The following is a 23,076-nucleotide window of genomic DNA, read 5'->3' on the forward strand; positions in this document are numbered from 1 at the left end:
CCTAAGCTTATTATGAACACTAGAAAAAAACGCACCAGTTCACTTTCTATAAGAAGGGCTCTGAGATTAAATTTACGAACAAGGTTGGGCTGAAAACTTTGAACTGCAACACAATTTACTCTACAGCAAATCAGGACAAATCCAAGAGTAGTCAGGTAGGATAGTTCAGGGAAGGATAAACAGCAGCAGCTTGAATGTGAGGTGCCTCGCAACTTCTCTGAATTGTATGGTTCCTGCTATTTAATTCCCACTAACCGACCATTGATTCCCACTTTTGTTACTTTCTTCAATCTACCAAACTTTTTGCCTCCTCCTAACTACATGTCTCACATGGTTATGTGGAATTCTTTCTGCAGTTTCTACCGACCAAAAGCTCTTATGGGTGTCAATGTCTTCATGCTATGCTTTGTTGGTGGCATCTTTCCACGACCTATATGCTTGACTCTTTATTGTTCTGTGGGTCCATGCCGCTTATATATCTCTGCGGGGTTTCCTGTAACCTGGGGGTATGGTTCTAGTAATCATTAGTGGAGCATTCAGAATGCCAATTGCTTTGAGGAAATTTGATTACTAAGAAAAATTCTGAAAGCTAGTTTTGCTACAGGTGTCTTTTCCATTCCGGTAGATGTATATAGCAGTTAATAACTTTGATATACCAACTCACTTCTGTGCCTGAGATTGTCCATGCTATGAGATTTGAGAGCAATACAAGATGAGCTTTCACCAGACGATCCATACAGTATCTGTTGTAGTCTCCTGTCTTTCCTTTCCAGAGGACTCATACAGTATCCGTAATAGTCACTTGTCTTTCCGTTCCTCCCTTAACCCATTTTCCTCTGGGAAGGACTGTGTGATAGCCGCTGTATCTGTGTCTAATCATTTTTTTCTCTACATGTGGAGGATTGGTGGAACAACATGCAAAGCAATCCACCCTGAAGACCCACACCTGACAGCTAGTGAGGACTTATTTCTCTGGATTCCGATGTTAAGACTATGCAGGTTATGGCAGGGGATATTGCACAAGAAAGGTTGTTTCTGCTTAACAAACTGATCAAATTAGGTATCCAGAGAGAACAACAAAGCATTAAGCTCTTCCCTGTCCATGAGTGCTAGATCCAGTCTCGCTAACACTAGTACCTCAGCGGTAGTAATTCCTGTACTCCACCCTTTTATGTCATTTGAAGGTATGGCCTCTCAAGAAAGATACATGGGGAATCCTGTGCAATTCCAATCTTTCATGATAAAATAATACTGCTTGCATTTTTAAAGCTGCCAGATTTAGTGCATGGTTCCATGAAGATTGTCTTCACTCTCTTGTACTTTACCAAAGAAGCTTTGATGTGGGCCGCACCTCTAGTTAATGATAACAGTTCTGTGCTTAAAACGTTATTACCTTTTAGGATTTTTTTTTTGACTGAGGACAAAAAAAATCGACAGCTAATGCATGAATATTGATCTTGAGGCATCATCTATTATAAATGGAATTTCAGCACTTAAGAGCAGAATTTCATTGTATGAATGACTCAGCAGCAGCTGCCTTTTCTGTCTTACGAAAGTTAAAGGATATTTCAACTTGTGATGCATAGATAGAGTGTATTTTGCAAAATAATGATCAAAAATATTGAAACAGTCTTCAAAGGAAATGGATGCAAATATATCCATCCGTTCCTGGTTATATTATGTGAAACTCCAAAGCAAAAGTTGGATGATTAGGAATGATATAAGAGAAGACAGTTCTGCTTGACACAGCTCCTGCTATGTCAATCAATGAATTAAACTGCATTGAGTCAAGTCGTAAATAAAAAACAATGATAAAATCTTACAGATAATCACATATGATACAGTACATTCTGTTCTCATCATTTACATAATAAAATAATTACTGCCATTTATTATCCTAAAAGTTTTAAACTACTCTTGACAGAAAAAAAACATTAACTCAAATACTTTTTGAGTTCAAAATAAGTTTATTAATAGTAATGCAAGGTCAAAATACAAAATATAAGTGAAGAGTTATGAGGGAAAACAATAAGGGGATGGGAAGGGAAGGGGAATCACAAGAATGATAATCAAAAGACAATGCAAAGTGAAATGAGCAATTCGAAACATAATAAACTAATCATGGGTATCGAGAAGTAAAAAGAAAGGGTACAGTAAATATACAATAAAAACAAATGCAAATATAACTATGCAGTTAAACATTTTAGCAGAACATGAGGAAAGAAAAAGGGTATCAAGGAGGTTTAGAAACCTCCTGCTGAGCAGGTCGTGGACGAAAGGAGCAAGTTGTACAATTATCTAAATACAGCGAAACAGGAAGCCATAAATCAGCACGCTTAGCTGCCAACTGGGCAGGAAAAACAAAAGCAGTATCAAGTCTATGATTGTGACAAACATTATACCCCCATGCTTTGAAGGTAATAGTGGATGCAAACTTCCGAATAATAGTAATCTGTTGAAATGCTACAGCCAATAATAAATCAACAATACGAACATTGAGATCAATCTGGTCCCAACAAGGGGAGAGACGACCCAAAAAGATCTGGATAGGGGAAAATGGAATACTAGTGGAAAAAATAACATTAATTTGTGCCCAAACTTGTAACCAGAAGGCGCGTACCTTTTTGCAAATGAACAACATGTGAAATAAAGTGGCATTAGGTGAAGAGCAAGACCAACATGTATCTGATGTGGTAGGGAAACGTTTGTGAAGGGTAGAAGGAGTGTGTAACAAACGATTATAGATAAAAAATATAGATTGCTTTAAAGATGCAGCCCTAGATGTTTTACGAATCTTTGTTCAAATCTTGTCCCAAAGAGAAATTGCCCATGATATGGAAACATCATTCTCCCAATGCTCTTCCACCTTGGATTTGGGTCTGGGAAGTGTATGTGCATGAAGGTGTTTATAGATGACAGAGGCTTTAGGAAGGGTTTGTAAAGTAGAATGAAGTTGAGTAATAGGAGCAGGTGAGATGGAAGAAGGGATAGACTTGGAAAGTTTGTTGTAAGTTTCCATGACTGACGCTTTAAGGAGGAGGTATTTGGGAGCAAAAGAGAGGGGTAAATCAAAAGTGGAACGAAGAGCGTGGAAGGGTAAGAAGGTGGATTGTGAGAATAACTGCGAAATCCAAAGCAAACCTTTGGTTCTCCAAGATTTCCAGAAAATAGGCTTGCCCTGGAGTAAAAGGTATTTATTGTGCCAAATAGTGGAGGAGAGGAAGTCAGCAACGCATACAGGAGGAGGAGGATTAGAGGATAAGAGGAGTTTGAGAGTGAATTTATGGATAGGAGTAAGAAGTGAAGAGGGCTTGCGCGAAAAGGAAATACACTCAGCAAAGGAGAAAGGGGAAAGGAAAAGACGCTCAACCTTAGTCCACAAAGGGCAAGGGGAATCAGGATCTTGTAGCCAAAAGGAAGATTGACACAACAAAAAAGCCTTATGATAGGCCATGAAATCCGGAAAATTGACACCACCTTCAGAAGCGGGACAGATAAGTTTAGCAAGGGACATTCTGGGTTTATTATTATGCCATAAAAAGGAAGATAAGACTGAATTACATTTTTTTTTAAACTTAGCTGGAATAGAAATAGGAATATTGGAGAGGGTATAAAGAACAATAGGGGAAAGCATCATTTTGATAGTATCTAAGCAGCCCCACCAAGACAAGCAAAGAGGATGCCACTTAGCCGTAAGGTCGGATAATTTCTGGATACATTTAGTAAGACAAAGGGAAACAGTATCAGGGATGGAAGGGGTGAAATGCAATCCTAAATACTTAATATGGGAAGAGCTCCAGGTGAAATTGGAGGCGCTGAAATCAGGCTTAAAGGTGAATTTTGTCAAGGGCAAGATTTCGCATTTATCATGGTTAAGTTTATAACCAGAAATTGAGGAATAGGTCTGTACTTCTTCCAAAAAAGCGGGGACGGAAACTGCAGGGTTTGAGATGAAAAGTAAGATATCGTCTGCATAAGCAGCGAGCTTTATGGAAAGATCCCTAGTCTGAAAGCCGTGGATATTAGGATTTTGGCGTAGTCTGGACAAAAAGGGTTCTAGGGCCAAGTTAAAAAGAAAAGGTGAGAGAGGACATCCTTGGCGAACACCTCTACCAAGGAGAAATTTGGCCATTGGCATAAACTGCAGCTCGTGGACGAGAATATAATAGCAAAATTAGGGAAGTGAATTTAGGGCCAAACCCAAACCATCTAAGAGTATGAAAGAGGTAAGGCCACTCAACCCTATCAAACGCTTTTTCAGCGTCTAGGGCTATCGCTGCGAGAGGATGTTGGAGATAGGAAGATTTTTTTAAGATGTTAAATAAAAGTCTGGTATTGTCAGTAATGTAACGACCTTTAACAAAGCCTGATTGTTCATCACCTAGAAGGTCAGGAAGCAAATGGTCCAATCTAATCGCTAATGATTTGGCAAAGATTTTATAGTCAATATTAACTATGGAGATGGGTCTATAGTTTTTGCAATATTGGACATCTTTCCCGGGTTTGGGTAGTAAACAAATGTGTGCGTCCGAAAAAGTGCCAGAGGAAGAACTGAATTCAGCAAAGGAGTGGAGAAGGGAGTGAAGTTTTGGAATCAGTAGTTTGGAAAAGTGAAGATAAAACTCAACAGTAAAACCATCCGGGCCAGGAGCTTTGTTGAGTTTAAGACGTTGGAGGGCAGTGAGCAATTCTTTTTGTGAGATGTCAGATTCTAAGGAGGAGAGGTCAAGAGGGGAAGGTGTAGGAGTTTGAATGGTGGAAAAGAAGTGAGCAAGGGACTGAGGAGAAGATTGGGTGTCAGAATTATATAAGGTCTCATAGAAATGGGAAAAAGTAGCAAGAATATCAGCATCCTTATGTTGTAAGCGTGCATTAGTGTCATAAACCAATTCAATGTTCATTTTATTGTGCTTGACCTTTAAGTAATTAGCAAGAATCTTCCCAGCTTTATTCCTACCACCATAAAATTTGGCACTTGACTTAAGCAGATACAGAGAGGCATCTTCAGTAGACTTTTCATTAAATGTAATCTTAGCAGCGACCAGAGATGTCAGACTATCCGAGGAATGTGAAGTGAAATAGGCGTGTTCCAATCTCTTAATGTCATGAAGGAGGGTTTTAGTGAATTGGCGAGCAGTTTTACGTTTCTTAGCGACAAAATTAATAATGAAGTTGCGTGCAGCTGCTTTAAAAGCATCCCAAAGATTATGTTTTGAGATGGGAGGGACATCATTAAAAAGGAAAAATTCACCAAAAAAGGTAGAGAAGGAATTGGAAAACTTGGGATCTAGAAGGAGGGCATTATTAAAACGCCACCTTTTAGGACCATCAATTTTGGGGAGAACCTCAAGACTAACTACTACAGGGGCATGAGCAGAGAGCAATATTGGATCAATTTCCGCCACGGTGAGCGTTTGAGCAAGAGCATGGGAAACAAAAATATAGTCGAGTCGTGATTGGGAACGGTGATGGGGTGAGTAAAAAGTAAACTCTTGCAAAGTCGGGTTACATAAACGCCAGGAATCGACAAGCTTATGTTGTGAAATAGCTTGAGTAAAGAGTTTATGTGGCTTTGTGGGAATATAAGTGGCATCAGACTTCCTATCCAAAAAGGGATCAAGAGGGTGATTACAGTCTCCCGCAAGGATGAAATTATCATCCATGAATTGGGTAATGCGGGGAGAAAACTCAGCCCAAAATAGGGGTTCACCATTTGTGGGACCATAAACATTAAGAAGAGAGATTGGAACACCTCTAAGCGATAGTCTGACATGAGTCCATCTGCCATTAGTACCTGATTCTTGGGAAATGACTGTGAAAGGGAGCGACCTGCGACATAAAATAGCAACACCATTGCGCTTGCCATCACCTTGTGAATAGAAGACTTCACCCACCCAACCTCTCTTAAGCTTTTCAGATTCTATATCAGAAAGGTGAGTTTCTTGAAGAAATGCAATGTCAATATTTAGTTTAGCTAGGTGAGATAAAATGCGCTGTCGTTTAATTAGAGAATTAATACCCTTAACATTCCAGGAGATTATATTCAAAGACATAGTTTATACAGTAAAGCAACAGATTGGTAAAATAAGAAATCCAAAATGAAATCAATAAAAGTGAGTAAATCAAGAAAGAAGAAAGAAGTGATTAGAAGTATAAGAAGAAAGAAGAAAGTGAGTTGAACAAGAAGAAAGCAATGTGCAATGAAAGTATATGCACAAATAGGAAAAAGACCCAAGATTAAGAAGTAAGAAGTGGAAGGAAGAAAAGAGATGTAGAAGAGTGGATGAGAAAGCGGAGAAGAAAAATTAGCAAAAATGAAAGAAGAGGAAATACAACCTGAAAAAAGAAAACTATCCTCATTATGCAAAGAAGGAAATAGAGACATGGGGGGAAGGGAAGGGGACAAGAACAAAAAACAAAGAAGGTACAGAAAACATGAGGGAAACATACCTACAAAAGAGGAAGACGAGAAGAAGTCGAGGGGGGAAGGGGCCAAGTAGGTAAGGCAACACAACTGAGGTCAGCCGGGCAGGGAACCGGGAAGACTTCATCAGACAAAGAAGGGTTCCTGTGGAGACAAAGAAGGGGAAAAACAGTAATGAGTTACGAAACACTAATCTATAAAAAGACCGTGAAACGAACATGAAGAATACATCGCAAGAGAGAAAACAGTCAAACAAGTGAAAAACGCCAAAAAGGAGTAACCATGGCGACAAAACGAAAGAAAAAGACAGAGGCAGGCAAAATCACAAATCAGCCAGAAACATGAAACAAACAGCAACAATGCAATGCAAGAGATGGAACAGTCGAACAAGCGAAAGAACACCAGAGGAGAAAAATCATGTGAAGAAAGAACAAGAACAATACAAAGACAGGCAAAACTACAATTCAGCCAGGGGAAGAAGATGAAGGACCAGAGGCATCCATGGCAGAGGTCTGATGTGCATTAAGGAAGCTTTGCAGTCTCACTGGGTCTTCGTAGGCAGTCGTTTTGTTGTTATAGGTGACTTTAAACAAAAATGGATGATACAAGCCATAACGAGCACCCATGGAGCGAAGGACCTCTCTCATGCCTAGAAAAGCCTTCCTACGATTCGCAGTTGCTTTGGCATAGTCCTGGGCGAAAAACAACGGAGAGTCAGACCATGTCAATTTAGGAAGAGCTTTGGCAGCCGCTAGTACTTTCAAGAGATCGGTGTACTCCAGGAAGTAGAGAATGACGCCTCTTGGTCGTTGTGACATGGAAAGAGACATAGGTAGACGGCCAAGACGATGAGCACGCTGGATGTTGAGAGACGTACCCTCTGGTACGTGGAGCAACTTGGGAAGGAAAGATTTAAAGAAAGCAGGCGGGTCCGAGCCTTCAAGACCTTCCACCAAGCCATAAATGCGAAGGTTGTTACGCCTGCCTCTGTTTTCTAACTCCTCCACTTGCTTCTGAAGAGCGCCCACCTGCGAAGACAGATGCGAAACTGTGGCTTGAGTTTCCTGAAAAGATGCGACAGATTGTTCAACCGAAGAATCCCTTGTCTCGATTTGTGACCAATTGTCTGTTAGAACCTGAAGTTTGGCATTGGTTTCCTCCATGAAAGGGCGCAATGTCCCAATTTCCTCAAGAAAAGAGCGAAATGATCGTATCTCTTCCAGCAAGAGTTCCATAGATACAGGTGTCGATGGCTTAGGCGGTGAAGAAGGGTCTTTTTTCATTCTTTTAACTGTGGTTTTCCCTGATGTTGGCTGAGAAGAAGAATCCATGGCTGCCTCCGATCCAGACGAAGCAATCGAATCTTCTAATTGGGAGAGAGCCGAAATTACTTTAGAGTTCTTCACAAAAGCCACCTTTGTAGGCGATTTGGACGATAGGCCAGACATAGGTTTTAGTCGCCCCATAAAAAGAGGCTGAAGAAACAAAGGGAAAACGTGTAAGAAGCGTGTTATAACAGCGCAAGACAGCAGAAAAAGGAGGCACTGTTTGTGGTGAAAGAAGTCACTAGAAGGCAGGTCCAGTTATGAGGTACCAATCATGGGTGATATGAGGAAAGGGATTAAGCATGGAGGATAGCAGGTACGACTGATGAAATGAGGAGACAGTCAGGTCTAAAATGCAGACAAGGAGAAGTCGCAGACGTAATATGGGTCACGCAAGGAGGACTGCTGAACCAGTAAAAGCAGAAACAGATTGGCAGGGCTCCCAGGATAAATGCAATGCATAATTTAAATAAAGGCGTAGAAATAACCAGCTGAGGCAGGAAGGATATCCAAAAAAGCCAAGCTTGTTGACACCTCCTCTAGGATGTTTCAGGAGGCTCAGACGTCTCAGGAGCTGCGAGGGTCTACCGAGGGTGAAGCAACCTTGAAACAGAGGAAGGGAAGCACGACGCGCTCATCTTCAGGAGAGGAGCGCTCCGCTTCGGGTCACGCAAAATGGCGGCCGCAAGCAGCAGAGCGCCCTCAGAAGCAGGGCAGTGAATTCCGTTGTCTCCTTCAGAGATGGAAATGCCTCAGGGGTCCCAGAGCATTGCGGAGGTATTCCGACGGCAGGTCCGAGCCTCCAACACAGGAACCGGGGATTTTGAAAGGCGAGTCTCCCGGTGCCGCGGCAGAGCCTCACTCAGGCGCCTCCATCACCTACGGGCACCAAGCCACGCCCCCCCGTTAACTCAAATACTGATTCAAACAAATCCCTAATAGCTACTTTATATTGAAATAGACATAAACCGACATTGAAATATTGATTTCAAAAATATAAAGAACAGAAATATCGACTATAAAAATATCGCCGTACAAAAATATCTAAAATACCCTAATATCTATATCACAAATACAAAATATTGTCATCACTCTAAATATTTTGAACACTACCCAAATGCCAAAAACAACAATAACAATCAAAAAAATATTGTCAATGATAAATAAATAACTATATTTTGTATATTTCAATTAACTTACAGTACTGATTTAAAAAGCCACTAAAACTGCTAAATATTACTTTAAATATTTATAATAATTTATTTCATATATAAACACAGAATACATTATTTCGAATTATTTCTTGAAATATAGCAAAAAATAACTATATATATATATATACATTATATATAACTAAAACAACATTTAATTTATTAAATAATATTAAACCAACAAATACAATTCTTATAAAACATGATTTATTATTAAAACAGTCAACATATATACTTATATATGTATATATACGTACACACATATATATATTTATTATATTAAACGATGAGTCAACTTAATAAAAAATTGAAACTACCAATGAAATTGAACATAAAACAAACTAACTCATGCAAACACTTTACTAATAAAATTACCTGTACAAAAAGACACAAAAGTGTACTTTAACTTGCAGCAAAAATGCCAAAACTTGAGAAAAGGGACATACTGCCGTATTCAACACATAACTAAGGAAGAATCAAACAACAAGTAACACAAACTAAATGATTAATAACTAGATAATATCAGCGATTAAGTTTAAACTTGAACTCAAAAAGTAATGAAATGCTTTTTATTTAGATATCCCTAACATAGGAAACAGGAATGGAGCAAAGCCGAAACACACAAAACGAAAATAAGAAATTCACCTTTCTAAACTACAACTCAACAAGCACATTTCACCAAGTAATTATTTAGAACTTAGCTCAAAATATACCAAACCTCAGTAAACAATAAAACTAGCATACATTAACCCTATAACTTGAGAAAGCTATTTTTTAATTATGTAATACTAACAAACTTTTTTAAAGATAAATATCAAGAACCAATCACAAACCTTTCCGATAAAAGACCTCAACAATCAAACATTTCTACAAAATAAAACAACACCTAATCATTATCATATACTGTAAAAAACTGTAACTGACATCTGATTCTAATGCTACATAAAAATATGATTATTTCAAATATTTAATAATATAACTCTAAAATCCACAGATATAATGACAGGAGCAGCTACTTACAACACATCTCAAAAAGCAAAACTGTTATTCTCCCACATGGAATATACTTTTAGTCAAAAGAGTGCAAGCACAGCAAATATATATTGCAAAAAGACAAAGAATTATTCAAATGCTTGGTATGGGAAGGCTACGGCTAGGAGCAATATACAAATGAGTGTTACAGACCATAATGACCTGTCAAACATGACCGAATAAGTTAGAAATGTTTTACAAAACTGTAGAGAAGCAAGCGCTTGTTTCCAAGAACCTACAAGATCTATTTTAATAGAATCATACCAAATGTTCCTGACTACAGTACAAGCCAACTCCAGGATATCCCAAATTTGAAAAGACTGATAGAATGAACAGAAAAGCTACAACTGAAACCCCTGTAACTCCTAAAAAGATTTGAAAACATAAATATCCCTGATATAGGGGCTAATTACGATCCCGTTCAGAAAGCATTCCGACCAAATCGCTTTCCGGGTGACTCAGATCAGGGGAGTACGACCTAGCAATTTGGATGCATCTGGATGCTTCCGGATACAATTTGGTTGGACTCCCATTGACTTCAATTGGAGCTTGTCTTCCGACTGAATACACAGGCTCCTATTGAAGCAAGGGGTGGCCGGCGAAAAACCTGCACCAAGGGGGACCTGCTACGGGCCCCCAAAGACAGATTCTGTCAGCTGTTTCTTACCAGGCGAACCGAATCAGAACAGCTGTCCAAATCGGTCATCGTAATCACTTGCTCGGAAACCGAGTCCATAGGGCTGTACGATTCAGCTCTGAAAGGCTTGACCTGTCCGAATGCCTTTAGGCACCAATTCGGACAGCCCTTATGATTTCCCGGCATCGTAATCAGTAGTTCGGAACTGTGTACAATTCGGTCGGAAACAAGGTTTCTAAATCAGATTCGGCAAGCCCGAATCCGATTCGGAGCCTTCCGAATGAGATCGTAATCGACTCCATAATGTGAGATTTTTAGTCAACTTATGGCCCTGCTGTCCTCAACCTGATATAGATCAAGAAATCTCACCGGTCACAATTTCCTTTTTTTTCTTTTTCTTTTTTTTTTGGTGTCCCCATATATGCCACCAGATGGAATAACTCTAGATGGAAACTCTCAATTCTGCCAACATAATACCTAACTGTGCGCCCTGGAATATTTTATTATTATGTTTAGCTTTCGAGAGATCTCCCAGAGGTAGGTTCTCTACCAGTCCAACTCCCCTGATCGATGTCTCTGTGCCTTGTCTTGGGGAGGACCGGACCGCAAACCCCTGGCATAATCATTGGACGTTTGTTGTCTAACTGTCCGACCATCTTATCAGCGGGGCCCAAATCTTTGCCGCCTCCTCTCCTCCACACAAGAGGTCTATTTTACTAATAGTCATAATATTTTTTAAGCAGTCTGCAAACCTTGGGGGGGGGGTTGGGGATTTCCACTCTCTGCAGATCTCCCTCCTTGCGATAACAATCACATAGAATATAAACTGGGTGATACTATCTCTGATATCATATTCCTCCAGCAAACCCATAAGGATCAGTCTGGAATTACACGTGATTGATCTAAGCAATACCTCTTCTAAAAAAATACAGACCGATGACCAATAGTTTTTAATCCTTATGCAGTCTGCAAAAATGTGTACATCGTATTTTTGCATCTGGGGCAGAAATATGGTGTTCCCGATATTTTAGCGAGCTTGGAGGGAGGCCAGTAGACCCTGTGTGCCGTGTAGAGATGATTTCTTCTGAGGTTGGCGGGTTTTATTATTTTTTGAGATATTGCAAATGAGTCTAACCAAACCTCCGATTGTTTCTCCGGGTCGTCTCCTATTATATCCCCCCACAGTTTCGAGATCTCTTCCTCCTGCCTATCCTTTGCCCCAATTATTAAGTTGTACCATGCTGAGACCTCACCCTTCCACCCTTCTTGTCTGTTAACTAGCTCTAGGAATTAGCAGCCCACTGTTTCTGACACCCAATTTTGGCTTCCCCACCATGATGAAATTTGATAGTATTTAAACCTCGCAAGTGACCCTCCCGTCAGATTATGTATAGATGTCCAATCTAGTAGTTCTTGATTTACCTGGACATCTCCCCATCGTTTTAAACCAGCCTCTCTCAAGGGAAGGGAGAGTCGATCTCGTAAACATTCAGGTGTTCCGGGGGAGTCCCAAATTGGTGCCAGAAAGTTGTAGTAAGGGATTTTCCAATTTTTGCAGGCTGTTTGCCATAGTTTTATGGCTGATAGTAGAATTTTAAGGCGGACTTTTTTATACAATTTTTGGGCGCCAAATTTAAACAAAAAAAAATCAAGACCCTTAGGAAGGTCAGATAACAAAGCATGAAACAAACGGCCATGTGATGAGGAGTCTAACTTATTTGCCGGGAGTCTGAAGTTTTTCAACTGAAATGCATAACAGTAAAATAACAAGTCCGGGAGAGCTAATCCTCTTATTTTTAACCCCCTCCTCAATTTCTTCCATGCTATCCGTGGTGACCTAGATGCCCAGATAAATGAGCCAATTTTTCCCTGGAGATTTGAAATGTCTTTATTACAAACTGTTAGTGGAATACTATTGAATAGGAAAGTCACTTTGGGTAATACTACCATTTTAATTAAATTGACTCTTCCATAGATACTGAGAGGGAGATTGGACCATCTCTGAAGAAGTTTAGTTATCTCTTTAACCACGATCTGCCAAGATATTTTGGGAGTATCTTGTAGTTTCTGAGTGATATGTATACCTAGATATCTGATCTTTATTTTTGTATCTGGTATAGGCACAGGGCTATTCCAACTCATTACATCTGTTTTATTTTTGTTAATAACATAACCTAAGATTGCTCCAAATTCCTCTGCTAAACTGAATAGCTTTGGGATAGCATCTAAAGGGTTAGTAGTGTATAGCAACAGATCATCAGCATACAATGCTGTCTTTAACTCCAGCCCACCCATATTAAAAGGAGTAATTGTTGGGTCAGATCGTATCACTGTCACAATTTCCGAAATATATAGCAAATGAATGCAGGAAAATATTCTTCGACCTGAATAAATCTTATAAAGAACTATTTATTATTCCACTAATTTGATCAAACAGATAATTTCACATCAACCAATACAAATGTTTTAATTGATTTTATAACAACAACCTATTTATGACATGTATGTTGATTGTCAAAACACACAGGGGCTGATTACGAGTGTGTCGCAGTTGCACCATCTCTTCACCGGCACAGCTGCGCCAAATCTGCGCAAGTACTGCCTACCGTATTATGAGTTGAACTCCTGTATGGCGGACAGTCAGTTGCCTTTTACATGACGCTGCCTGAAAAACCGGCATCGCAATGGGAATGGCAAAAAAGTTGCAGCACGGCATGGACGATGTCATCCATGCCATGCTGGAACTTTGGGGGGGGATACAGTCAGGGGGCACATGTTGTGCCCCCCTGAATATATTCCCATGGCAGGTGGGGCCTTTGTTCCTCATTTGCCAGACTTTTCACAGCTGGGCTCCCCCCATGAAATAGATGGTGGTGGCGGAACTTGTAGTGTCAGCTATCCATTTTAAAGTTGGCAGTCAATTTTGGTATTTATACCCAGTTTCAATGTGAGTAGCCCGATACCCAATTTCCCCGTAACAGCCACTTCTTCAGGGCCAAAAAGTATTGAAAGTATCTCAAAGCTCTCTGTCAAGGGTTAGATTAACTATTCCCACACTGATAGAAGCTATGGTGGGGAAGAGTGTGTAAGAGGATTAGATCTACTATTCCCATTCCAATCTAAGCTACATTGGGGAAAGTGATGGCATTGAAGGGGCTAGATTTACTAATCCCACTGCAATCCAACCTACATCTGGGAAGGTGTTGGACTTCAACTGGGTAGATTTAGTATTCCTACTTCCATTTAAGCTACATTGGGGAATGTGTTGGACTTTAACAGGTGCTGATTTACCATTCCCACACCAATCTAACCTACACTGAGGAAAATGTTGAACTTTAACAGTTTAGATTTATTGTTCGCAATGCACTACATTATGGAAAGCACTTGATATTGACAGGGTTAGATTTACTGTTAATACTCCAACTTAAGCTATATTATATTCCCCCTCCAATGTAACCTACATTGTGGAAGGTGTTAGACTTTAACTGGGGTAGATTCAGATTGCTACATAGGGGGAAGTATTGGATATTGAATGGGCTACAGTTACCATTCCCAATACAATTGAAGCCACATTAGGGAAAGCATTAGACTTTGATGGGTGCAGATAACCTATATCCTATCTAATAAACCATAAACTAATCAAAGTGTCAATTAAAAACATTTAAATAACCCCTTATTTAATTGTATTTTTTTAAAAAAAATAAAAACTCTATAACTATCTAAATAAAATAATAAAGTAACTCTACAAAAATAAAATAAGTAAAAAGTAATCAAAAATACAAATAAAAAATAAAAAAGTATCTTTCTTTTTTAAAAACATATAACACTAACTTAATCTTCATTTTTAAATATTAAAACACCAACATTAAAAATAGCCAGAATTTCTATAAACAAAAATGTAAATATTTCTAGAAAACAAATTGCATGAAAAAAAGAAAAAAAAGTTTGATTGTATTGTTATATTTTAAATATATATTTATTTTTATATACTTTATGCATAATGTATAAAAATATATATTTATGTTAAATTAAAACTTTTTTGAAGAATACATTGCAATTAAAACCATTATATTTACAAATATAAGTTTTTTAAATTCTTATACAAATGTCCAAATAATTTCTAAAACATTTCCCATCAAATTTTAATAGATGAAAAACTTACATCAACAAACTAAATTCAATATCCAGCAATTTAAATCAGTTATTGATAGGATATATTTTTATATTATTGTTACTCATGACTGCAACAGGAAAGAATACTCGAAATTACATAGCATCCCATAGGTGTTTCCAGTAATAATGAATGCAGAAACAGTGGCCTATATTGACTTGTGCACATACTAGTCAACATCAGTAACAAAAAGCTCCTTCCATTGATGGAGAATAATTGGCAAACAAATCAGGAAAATCATAGTAGTTGGCATAGATAATGTATGGCAGAAACAGGGCACAATCATCCATGGGAACTCAAATGATCAGAAAAAGCAGCAACTTAGGTAGCATCCTCACAAGTATTAACAGATGTCTTGAAAAATTACGCTGACGCAGTTTGAATGAGGCATGGACGGATTTTGCGGATTGGCAATCCGCAAATTTGCGGATTTGCGAATTTGGGGATTACGAAAATCCGCAAAATCCACGAGAATTTTTTTTTTGTGTGTTCGCACGGGTTTCTGCAAGTTTGAGAGGGTTTTGTACAATTTCGCAAATTGCGAAATTGTACAAAACCCTCGCGAACCCCGTGCGAACACAATGTGCCCAGCCTACTCATGTAACAGACATGCCGGCTGTGTGTGCGCCCTGGAAAGCCCACGGGTGGGGGGTGCACAGCACTTGCATCACCCTCTCTCTGCCTGCCATTGCGCGCAATGAAGCCCGTACATGCCAGTAACCCGATTCAAGGCCCCATTCTCCCGATTTTTTTTTTTTTAAATCTCCCACTTTGCTCTTCCGAAATGTTGGCATGTATGATGTAACTATTTTACAATGGGGCCAGCAAGCTGCCAGCGCCGTTGTAAAATAGTTACAAAGTTAGCTTGCACAGGAAGCACTTAGATAAAATAAAGCAGCACCTGCTTCGTTTTATCTAGTGGTTCCTGTGCAAGCTAACTTTGTAACTATTTTACAACGGCGCTGGCAGCTCGCTGGCGCCATTGTAAAATAGTTACATGAGTGGGGGTTCAACTTTTGAACCCGTTACGTCCGCGGATTTTTTTTGCGGATTTTGCAGGAAATCCGCAAAATTCGCGGATTGCGGATTTCCCAAAAATCCGCAAAATCCGCGGGCGTAACGGATTTCCCGCTCATGCCTAGTTTGAATATATTTCGGGGTCCTGAAAGGTCTTCATATTTTCAAAAAACAAACTATCTAACAGATGGCTTTTCCAATTCTCTACCTTGAGGGCCAGCAATACAGATTCTCAAAAATTAAGCATGTGACCGTATTCTGTCAATTTGTGTGAATCGAACATCTTCTCCCTCCCAAATTGCACAAAGGCATATTTAACATTTTTGATCTGCTTTTCAAAGCTTGAACTTGTTTAAACACGCCAGCCCGAATTGCTCTTGCACGATCAACATTGATTCATCAAAATTGATATCTATAATACTAAAGGTGCTAATGTAATTATCTTGTAAATAAGTAATGGACGCTTCTTCACCTGTAAAAGTGGGTACTGATTAAGGTAAATCAAGACGCCTTCTAATGAATGTGTTTATCTCTGCTTGTGATGTAGATGTATGCGTATATCTCGATTGCCCTGCTCCATCAACAGCTGTGGGGATACTTATCAATACTTATCAATTTGTGCTCTCAACTACTATGTAAGTGAACTGAAGAATTTTCAGTAGCACAATGGGCCCATGAACTGTAATGAGCAAGAGTTCTGAATGCGACTGATTGTTATCAGAAGCAAAGCGCTCAGTGAATTTTTACATTATCAGGAACAGAGCTTCCAAAGCCTAACAACTCACAACCGCATGCATTTTCAATCAAATGTTTACCAGCATCACTCAAAACAAGCCTAACTAAGGTTTGTTTTTAAAAAAAGGCTCGAAAAAGAGCTCTTTCATGCAGCAGGAACATTCCCCCTTTTGGCACGTAGAACGGAGATCATCTAAACATATATCATTTCTTGGGAACACAGTGCTCTTCTCTTCTAATGGCTGAAAGGGGTTCTAGTACTGAACTTCCAGGAGATTATATGGCCAACAAAGTGACCATTGTTTTTCCCAACACCTTCTCAGGCAATAACAGATAAACACAAATCTCTGAAGCTTGATGTCCTGTTTATGATGAGCAGGATACTTAGCTGCAGGGACCGGGCAAAGATAACTGGGCTAGCATACAGAACTTTGTTTATCTTTGTGCAATAGCCAAACTAGGCACGCTTAATTAAAAATATTCTCACCACTAAAACACAACTAAGTGAATATGTTTATTATTAGGAGTTAGGAGTAGGCTTTAACTTAATCTTTGCATTATTGGAAACTGAGATCTAAGTGAGTATGGGTATTGTTGTGAGAAGACTGCAGTGGAAGTAGTCTACATATGATCAGAAGCAGAGCTTTCGGTGAGTTTGTGCGGACTAACAGGAAAAATCTCTGAGAGGCACCAGTCAGTAGTATCCGAAGCAAAGTTCTGATGAAGTTGCAGGTCCAGATTCACATAGAGCTGCACTGTATGTGAATCTGGATATTGTCAGATGCTGAGCCCTAAGTCTCATTATTGTTAGATCTGTGATGCACACAGTTCTAAGCAAGACTGGTTATTTTCAGAAGTGTCGCTCATAGTGGCACTGCAGAAAATTTGGAGGAGATCTCTGGGTGAGCCATAATATGATCTGAAGAGGATTTCTGAGTGAATCTTTGTATTTATGTTAGCAGAACTCTGCACCACACTGCCGGTTCTTAGAAACAGTGCTCTGCGTCGACAGCAGAACTATGAGTGAGTCTTGGGATTGTCAAATGTCAGCGCTGAGTAAGACTTTCCATTTTCAGAAGTAGAGCTTGAAGCGAGTCAGTGGTCTGGGTATTGTCAGACACAGAACTCACTTGAATATTGGTTTACACAGTTTTCAACATTTAGGCGAAATGCTAGAGGACGACTTGGTAATGCAAGACACTTCATTGGTTATATAGTAAAGTTGGAATGTTAGTAGCATCTCGTATGGATCACCTACATGACAGATAACATCCAATACAATATGCAAATCAGGACATAAAGGGTCCCATTAGTATGGCGGGCAGACTTTGTCCGCCCGACATACCCTCGGGAACTGGGACCACCTGCTGAGAGTGCGGGTATCCCGCACTTCCGATTAGCATGCGCCCGCCACACTGGCGGGCGCATAGAGCATCTGCAACATTGCGGCAGGAGGTGCAGAGAGCACCGCCCGCCTGAATGCCACAGAGGCAGGTTGTGCGGTGCCTGCCACGTTGTTCATTGAAAGGTGCAACCCCCACGAGCCCCTGGGGACCCGCAACTGGCCCCCCAAGCAGACTCCGCATGCCTCAATATTCACTCATTCTAATATGGCTGCCGGTGTCTTTCAGACACTGCCACCATATTGAACCCTTTTCCACCCGGTCGACATGTCGACCAGGCGGAAAAGCGGCGGACGGTCTTTCCGTCCGCCGTGGACCCCCCAGCCACTGTAATATGGTGGGGGTCTTTTCTGCAGGGATGGCGGGCGGATCGCCCCCGCCGGCGGGGGTAATCCTCCCGCCATCCTAATGGGGCCCAAAGTCTTCATCCAACACAGATGGAAGTGGATGTACTATTTTTTTCTTGGGGGCTAAAGAATTTAGCAACACGTTTCTTGATGAGGATACTTTTAAATAAACACATTTTAAGTGTCTTACTTACCACAGCCACCAGAGTGGCATTATCCATAACCACATTTTGACAGATATTACCTCAGGGCATATGACCTCATTGGGAGGTCCCTGGTACTCCCAATGCAGCCAATAATAGGTTCTGAAGTGTGAATAGGGATGACGAGAGTCGCTGTAACGTCTTGGATCTGTGGTGAAATACCAGTGAAAAATTAGGAATTAACTTGTGGCTTTAGCTGGAATTACTGATTTCTCAGTAATTTTTTATTCCAAAAGAGTTTCTTAGAGTCCTACTAATAACCTCTGGTAATTCCACCCTAAAGTGTTAGCACTGCCATTGGTATCTGTAACTCTGGGGGTGGAGTTGCCAGGAGGCTTAACAGGGACCTCCTAATGAGAGCATTAGTTTACAAAATACAGAGTAACTCACACTTAAGTGTTTTACATCCTTTAATAAAAATCCCCAGTTTTGGAAAACTGATCCTCCAAAATCATTTTTCTCCAGAATAGTCAATGTGATTCAGAATATAATGTCAGTGCAAACTAAAACTGGCAATTTCCACCCTTTCAAAAAACATTGAATGCCAGATTGTTGATGTATTCATGGAGTCCTTTACTCTGAAAAGCCACTTCCTTATCTCGCACTACATTGTTTGTGGGTATATTCTTTTGTAAAAAATGCAATACTAAAAATGTATGTCTCGCTCCCTTAATAGGGAAATGTTGTGAGCTGTCCTTTAAATGGAGCGGTTGCAAGTATTTTGCTTCTCTGCCATTGTTTTAAAATGTTCTTCTTTCTTCTTGTTTCCTTGCAGTCCCTTGCCTTCTTCTTACTAACAGTCTGCTGTGCAGGTAAGTGGTCCACATTCATTCATCTATTTAGGTATTTAAGGAAGTCATATCTACTCTATCATGCTTACCACACGGTGAAAGTGTGAGCAAGCATATCGTACCTAAAGTAGACTCATACTAAGGAGAAAATATAAGCAAGGGTGTAAGGCAGTGTAAATGTAGTGGCATAGCAAGGCTGCTACGGGTCCTATTGCAAGCAATGAAAATGCAAACGCCCCCTTGTGGTTGGGATATAAAAGACCGCATTTACTCGGGTAAGATTGACCCCACCCCGCCAAGGCCTAAGTATCAAAGTACTACACCAACTATTGCAATGTAAGTGGGATGAAGATGTGTAGGTCTTGCAAAAGAGTCAAATTAGGTTCATTGTAGTAAAAGTGAAGAAGCAAGAAAGATCCTACTTCTCGCAGGAACCTCATTACGCGTGCCCCAGTGCAAGGGAAGTGTTAATTCTACACCCCTGAAGTTGCAATGCCGTGAATACTATTAGCATCCAAGGTTCCAAATTAAAGAAAGTTCAAGACTGAACCATGAGCCCCCAAAGCTCCAGGTGCGCACCCTCACGGCAGTCACCGCTATCCTTCTAGACACGGCCAATACGACTCAGATAGTGGGGGGGGGGACTTCAATGATGTAATGTGTGCCACAAGGGACAGATCGGGGACCCCACGTACAGCAGGACACGACACGGCACTGGCTCGACAAATGCACACTCTGGGCCTCACTGATGTCTGGAGATGGCTCCACCCCACACAGGAGGCCTACTCCTACTACTCCGGGGCACACAAGGTCTTTTCCAGACTGGATTATATATTTACCTCCAGGCAAGAAATTACGGTACATGACTTAGCGGACTATAAAGCACGGGGAATCTCGGACCACTCCCCCCTGTTTGTACACTTGGGGCGGGGGAGGAGGGGGAAGGCTATGGAATGGCACCTGGCGGCGTGGGACCTGCAAACACCGGATCTATTGAAGGGAATTAGAGCAGACATAAAGGTGTATGTGGCTGAGAATGAGGGGTCTGTGGAATCAGGGATCACACTCTGGGAAGCACTCAAGCCAGTTCTTAGAGATCGCATAAACAGCAGACGGGGGGCGGCCAGAAGGGAGCTACAGCAGGCGGTCGCAACCGAGGAGGTCTCGATATTAGCCCTCGAAGCAGAATATCACCATGGAAAGGAAGAAAAGATACTTAGAAAATTGCTTGACACACAAAGACATTATAACGAACTTGTCCCGGGGGAGGCACGCACACAGGCACTCGCGACACTCCACCGCCTATACGACGTGGGTGATAAATCTGGTAAACTTCTGGCATGGCTGAGCAAAAGAGAGAGGGCGGCACGTTGGGTAGACAGGATTGACGTGCCGGGAAAAGGATCGGCCTGTACGGACGAGACCATAGCAGAGGCCTTTGCTGCGTACTATGATGACTTTTACAGAGCTAGAGATTTGGGGGGCGAGGTTGAAGCCAACCGCTATCTGTGCGACATGGAGGTCCCGACGCTGTCCCTGGAGGATGCCACGGACCTGGAGACAGACATCACACTTGAAGAAATAGCAGAGGCAATAGCATCCCTAAAGCCGGGGAAGACGCCGGGACCCAACGGCTTCCCGGCGGAGTTCTTCAAACGAACGGCGGACCTGCTCCAACGACATATTAAAAACCTCTTTGTTGAGGCACTCCAAACGGCGAGCCTGCCACCTGATCTGGCGACGGCCACAATTGTCCCTATACACAAGGAGGGTAAACCTAAAGATGTATGTGCCTCCTACCGCCCGATATCTCTCCTCAATATGGAGACGAAGATTCTGGCCACAGTCCTCGCTAGGCGCCTGAGGAGGGTATTTCTGAGTTAGTGCATGCGGATCAGTCTGGGTTCCTTCCAGACAGGGCAACCAAACTAAACCTCCACCGCACACACAACTGGCTACAGGAAGTCCGAGGAAGGAACGAGCCCCATTGGTTCCTCTCATTAGATGCAGAAAAGGCCTTCGATGCAGTTCACTGGCCCTTCTTGTTTGAGACGCTATGGAGGTTCGGCTTTGGCCCTAAATTCTTACAATGGATAAGTCTCTTATACTCTGCCCCAAAGGCACGAGTGAGGGTCAATGGAAGACTATCACGCGAATTCCACATTAACAGAGGAACACGCCAGGGGTGCCCTCTATCCCCCCTTCTATTCACATTGACGATAGAAATACTAGCAATCCGGGTCCGACAGAATCAGGGTATTAGGGGGTTCACCTGGGGAGACTCGGAAGCCACCCAGGAAAAAATGTCATTATATGCAGACGACGTCCTGCTGTTTGTGACGGAACCGGATGCCACTATCCCGATCCTGTTCAAAGAGTTGGCTGACTTCGGAGCTAGAGCTGGCCATACCATTAATTGGCATAAATCGATCCTATATGACCCACAGGGCCGAGACCGTAGGGACTGCCTACCGGAACTCCTCATTCACACCACAGAGGGATTCCGGTACCTGGGAGTATTCATAACGCTGGACGAGTCACTATCCCTTACTACTAACGTGACCCGCATCATGACCAATGCGAAATTAGAAATGGACCGGAGGAGGCAGCTCCCGCTCACCCTACTGGGGCGCGCAGCTCTATATAAAATGGTTTTGCTGCCGAAATTCCTCTATGCACTGCAAAATTAATATTACCCACTCCCTCCTACAATCTTGCCTAAAATCCACGCGGACCTGCGAGCTTTCCTATGGTTGGGGAAACACCCAAGAGTAGCCTTAGCCACACTACAACGCCACCAGTACAGTGGTCCCTTCCCAACCTAGAGGCATACTATTGGGCAGAGCACCTTACCCTGATAAATGAATGGTTGCATGCAGCCATAGATCACCCTACTTATGCGCTAGAACGATCAAAATGGTCTCATACACACGTTCTGTATTACTTATACGGAGGTCTGCGAGGGAAACAACTCCTGCCGGCCACTAGGATCACGTTGACTGCATGGAACAGGGCGACCAAACGCATGGGTTGGGACAAATGACCCACCAGACAGACGCCACTATGGCACTGTAAGTGGCTGGGTGAACTTAACAAATTGACAGGCTTCGGGCAGTGGGATGACATCGGCTTTTCGACCATAGGGGACGTAATTGCTAGGGGAGACCTGAAAACATTCCACGCCTTACAGGGGGACTTTGGCCTACACAACACTCAGTATTACAGATATACAAGGCTACGGCACGCCTGGAGGGCTCAGAACATCAATGTGGCAGACATCCCAGAATACGCCCCGTTGGAAGGTAGGTTGCTCCAGGAGCAAATAGGGAGGGGTGCGGTCTCCCTCACATACAGAACACTGACCAACAATACACTGGGAACCCTACAAGACCTGAGAAACAAATGGGAGGCAGACACGGGAGTGATGGAAGACCTGGACTGGGAGATGGTTCTTATGCACCCTCGCGAGGTTGCGATTAAGTCCAGATTCCGCCTCATACACCTGAAGGTGTTGCACAGAGCCTACTACGACAGGGTGCGCCTATACAAAATGGGGAAGGTCATGACACTGCATGCCTTAGGTGCCGCCAACCAGAGGGGAGTTTCTACCACATACTCTGGGGCTGTGAAATCATACAGGAATACTGGGAGAACATATTTGGGGAATTGGAGGAGGTCCTGGGAACTACTCTACCACGTGACCCAAAATTAGCTCTGTTGGGGTTAACGACCGAAGTTGACTTGGCCCGCCCCTTGGTCATATTCCTAGTGCTGGCACTG

At 41.7% G+C, this 23,076-nt stretch overlaps 1 protein-coding gene across 1 annotated transcript in view; it reads left to right on the forward strand.

Moving 5' to 3' along the window:
• The window catches only part of LOC147710875 (mucin-5B-like), a 208,871-nt gene that overhangs the window by 55,030 nt on the left and 130,765 nt on the right, over positions 1–23,076 (forward strand). Inside the window, exon 3 of the mRNA XM_086920069.1 lies at positions 19,281–19,317. Within this exon, the coding sequence (XP_086776195.1) occupies positions 19,281–19,317 (37 nt within the window). The remainder of the gene's footprint in view (positions 1–19,280; positions 19,318–23,076) is intronic.

Source organism: Lissotriton vulgaris, chromosome 5 (genome assembly GCF_964263255.1).
Source record: "Lissotriton vulgaris chromosome 5, aLisVul1.2, whole genome shotgun sequence".
NCBI lineage: Eukaryota > Metazoa > Chordata > Amphibia > Caudata > Salamandridae > Lissotriton > Lissotriton vulgaris.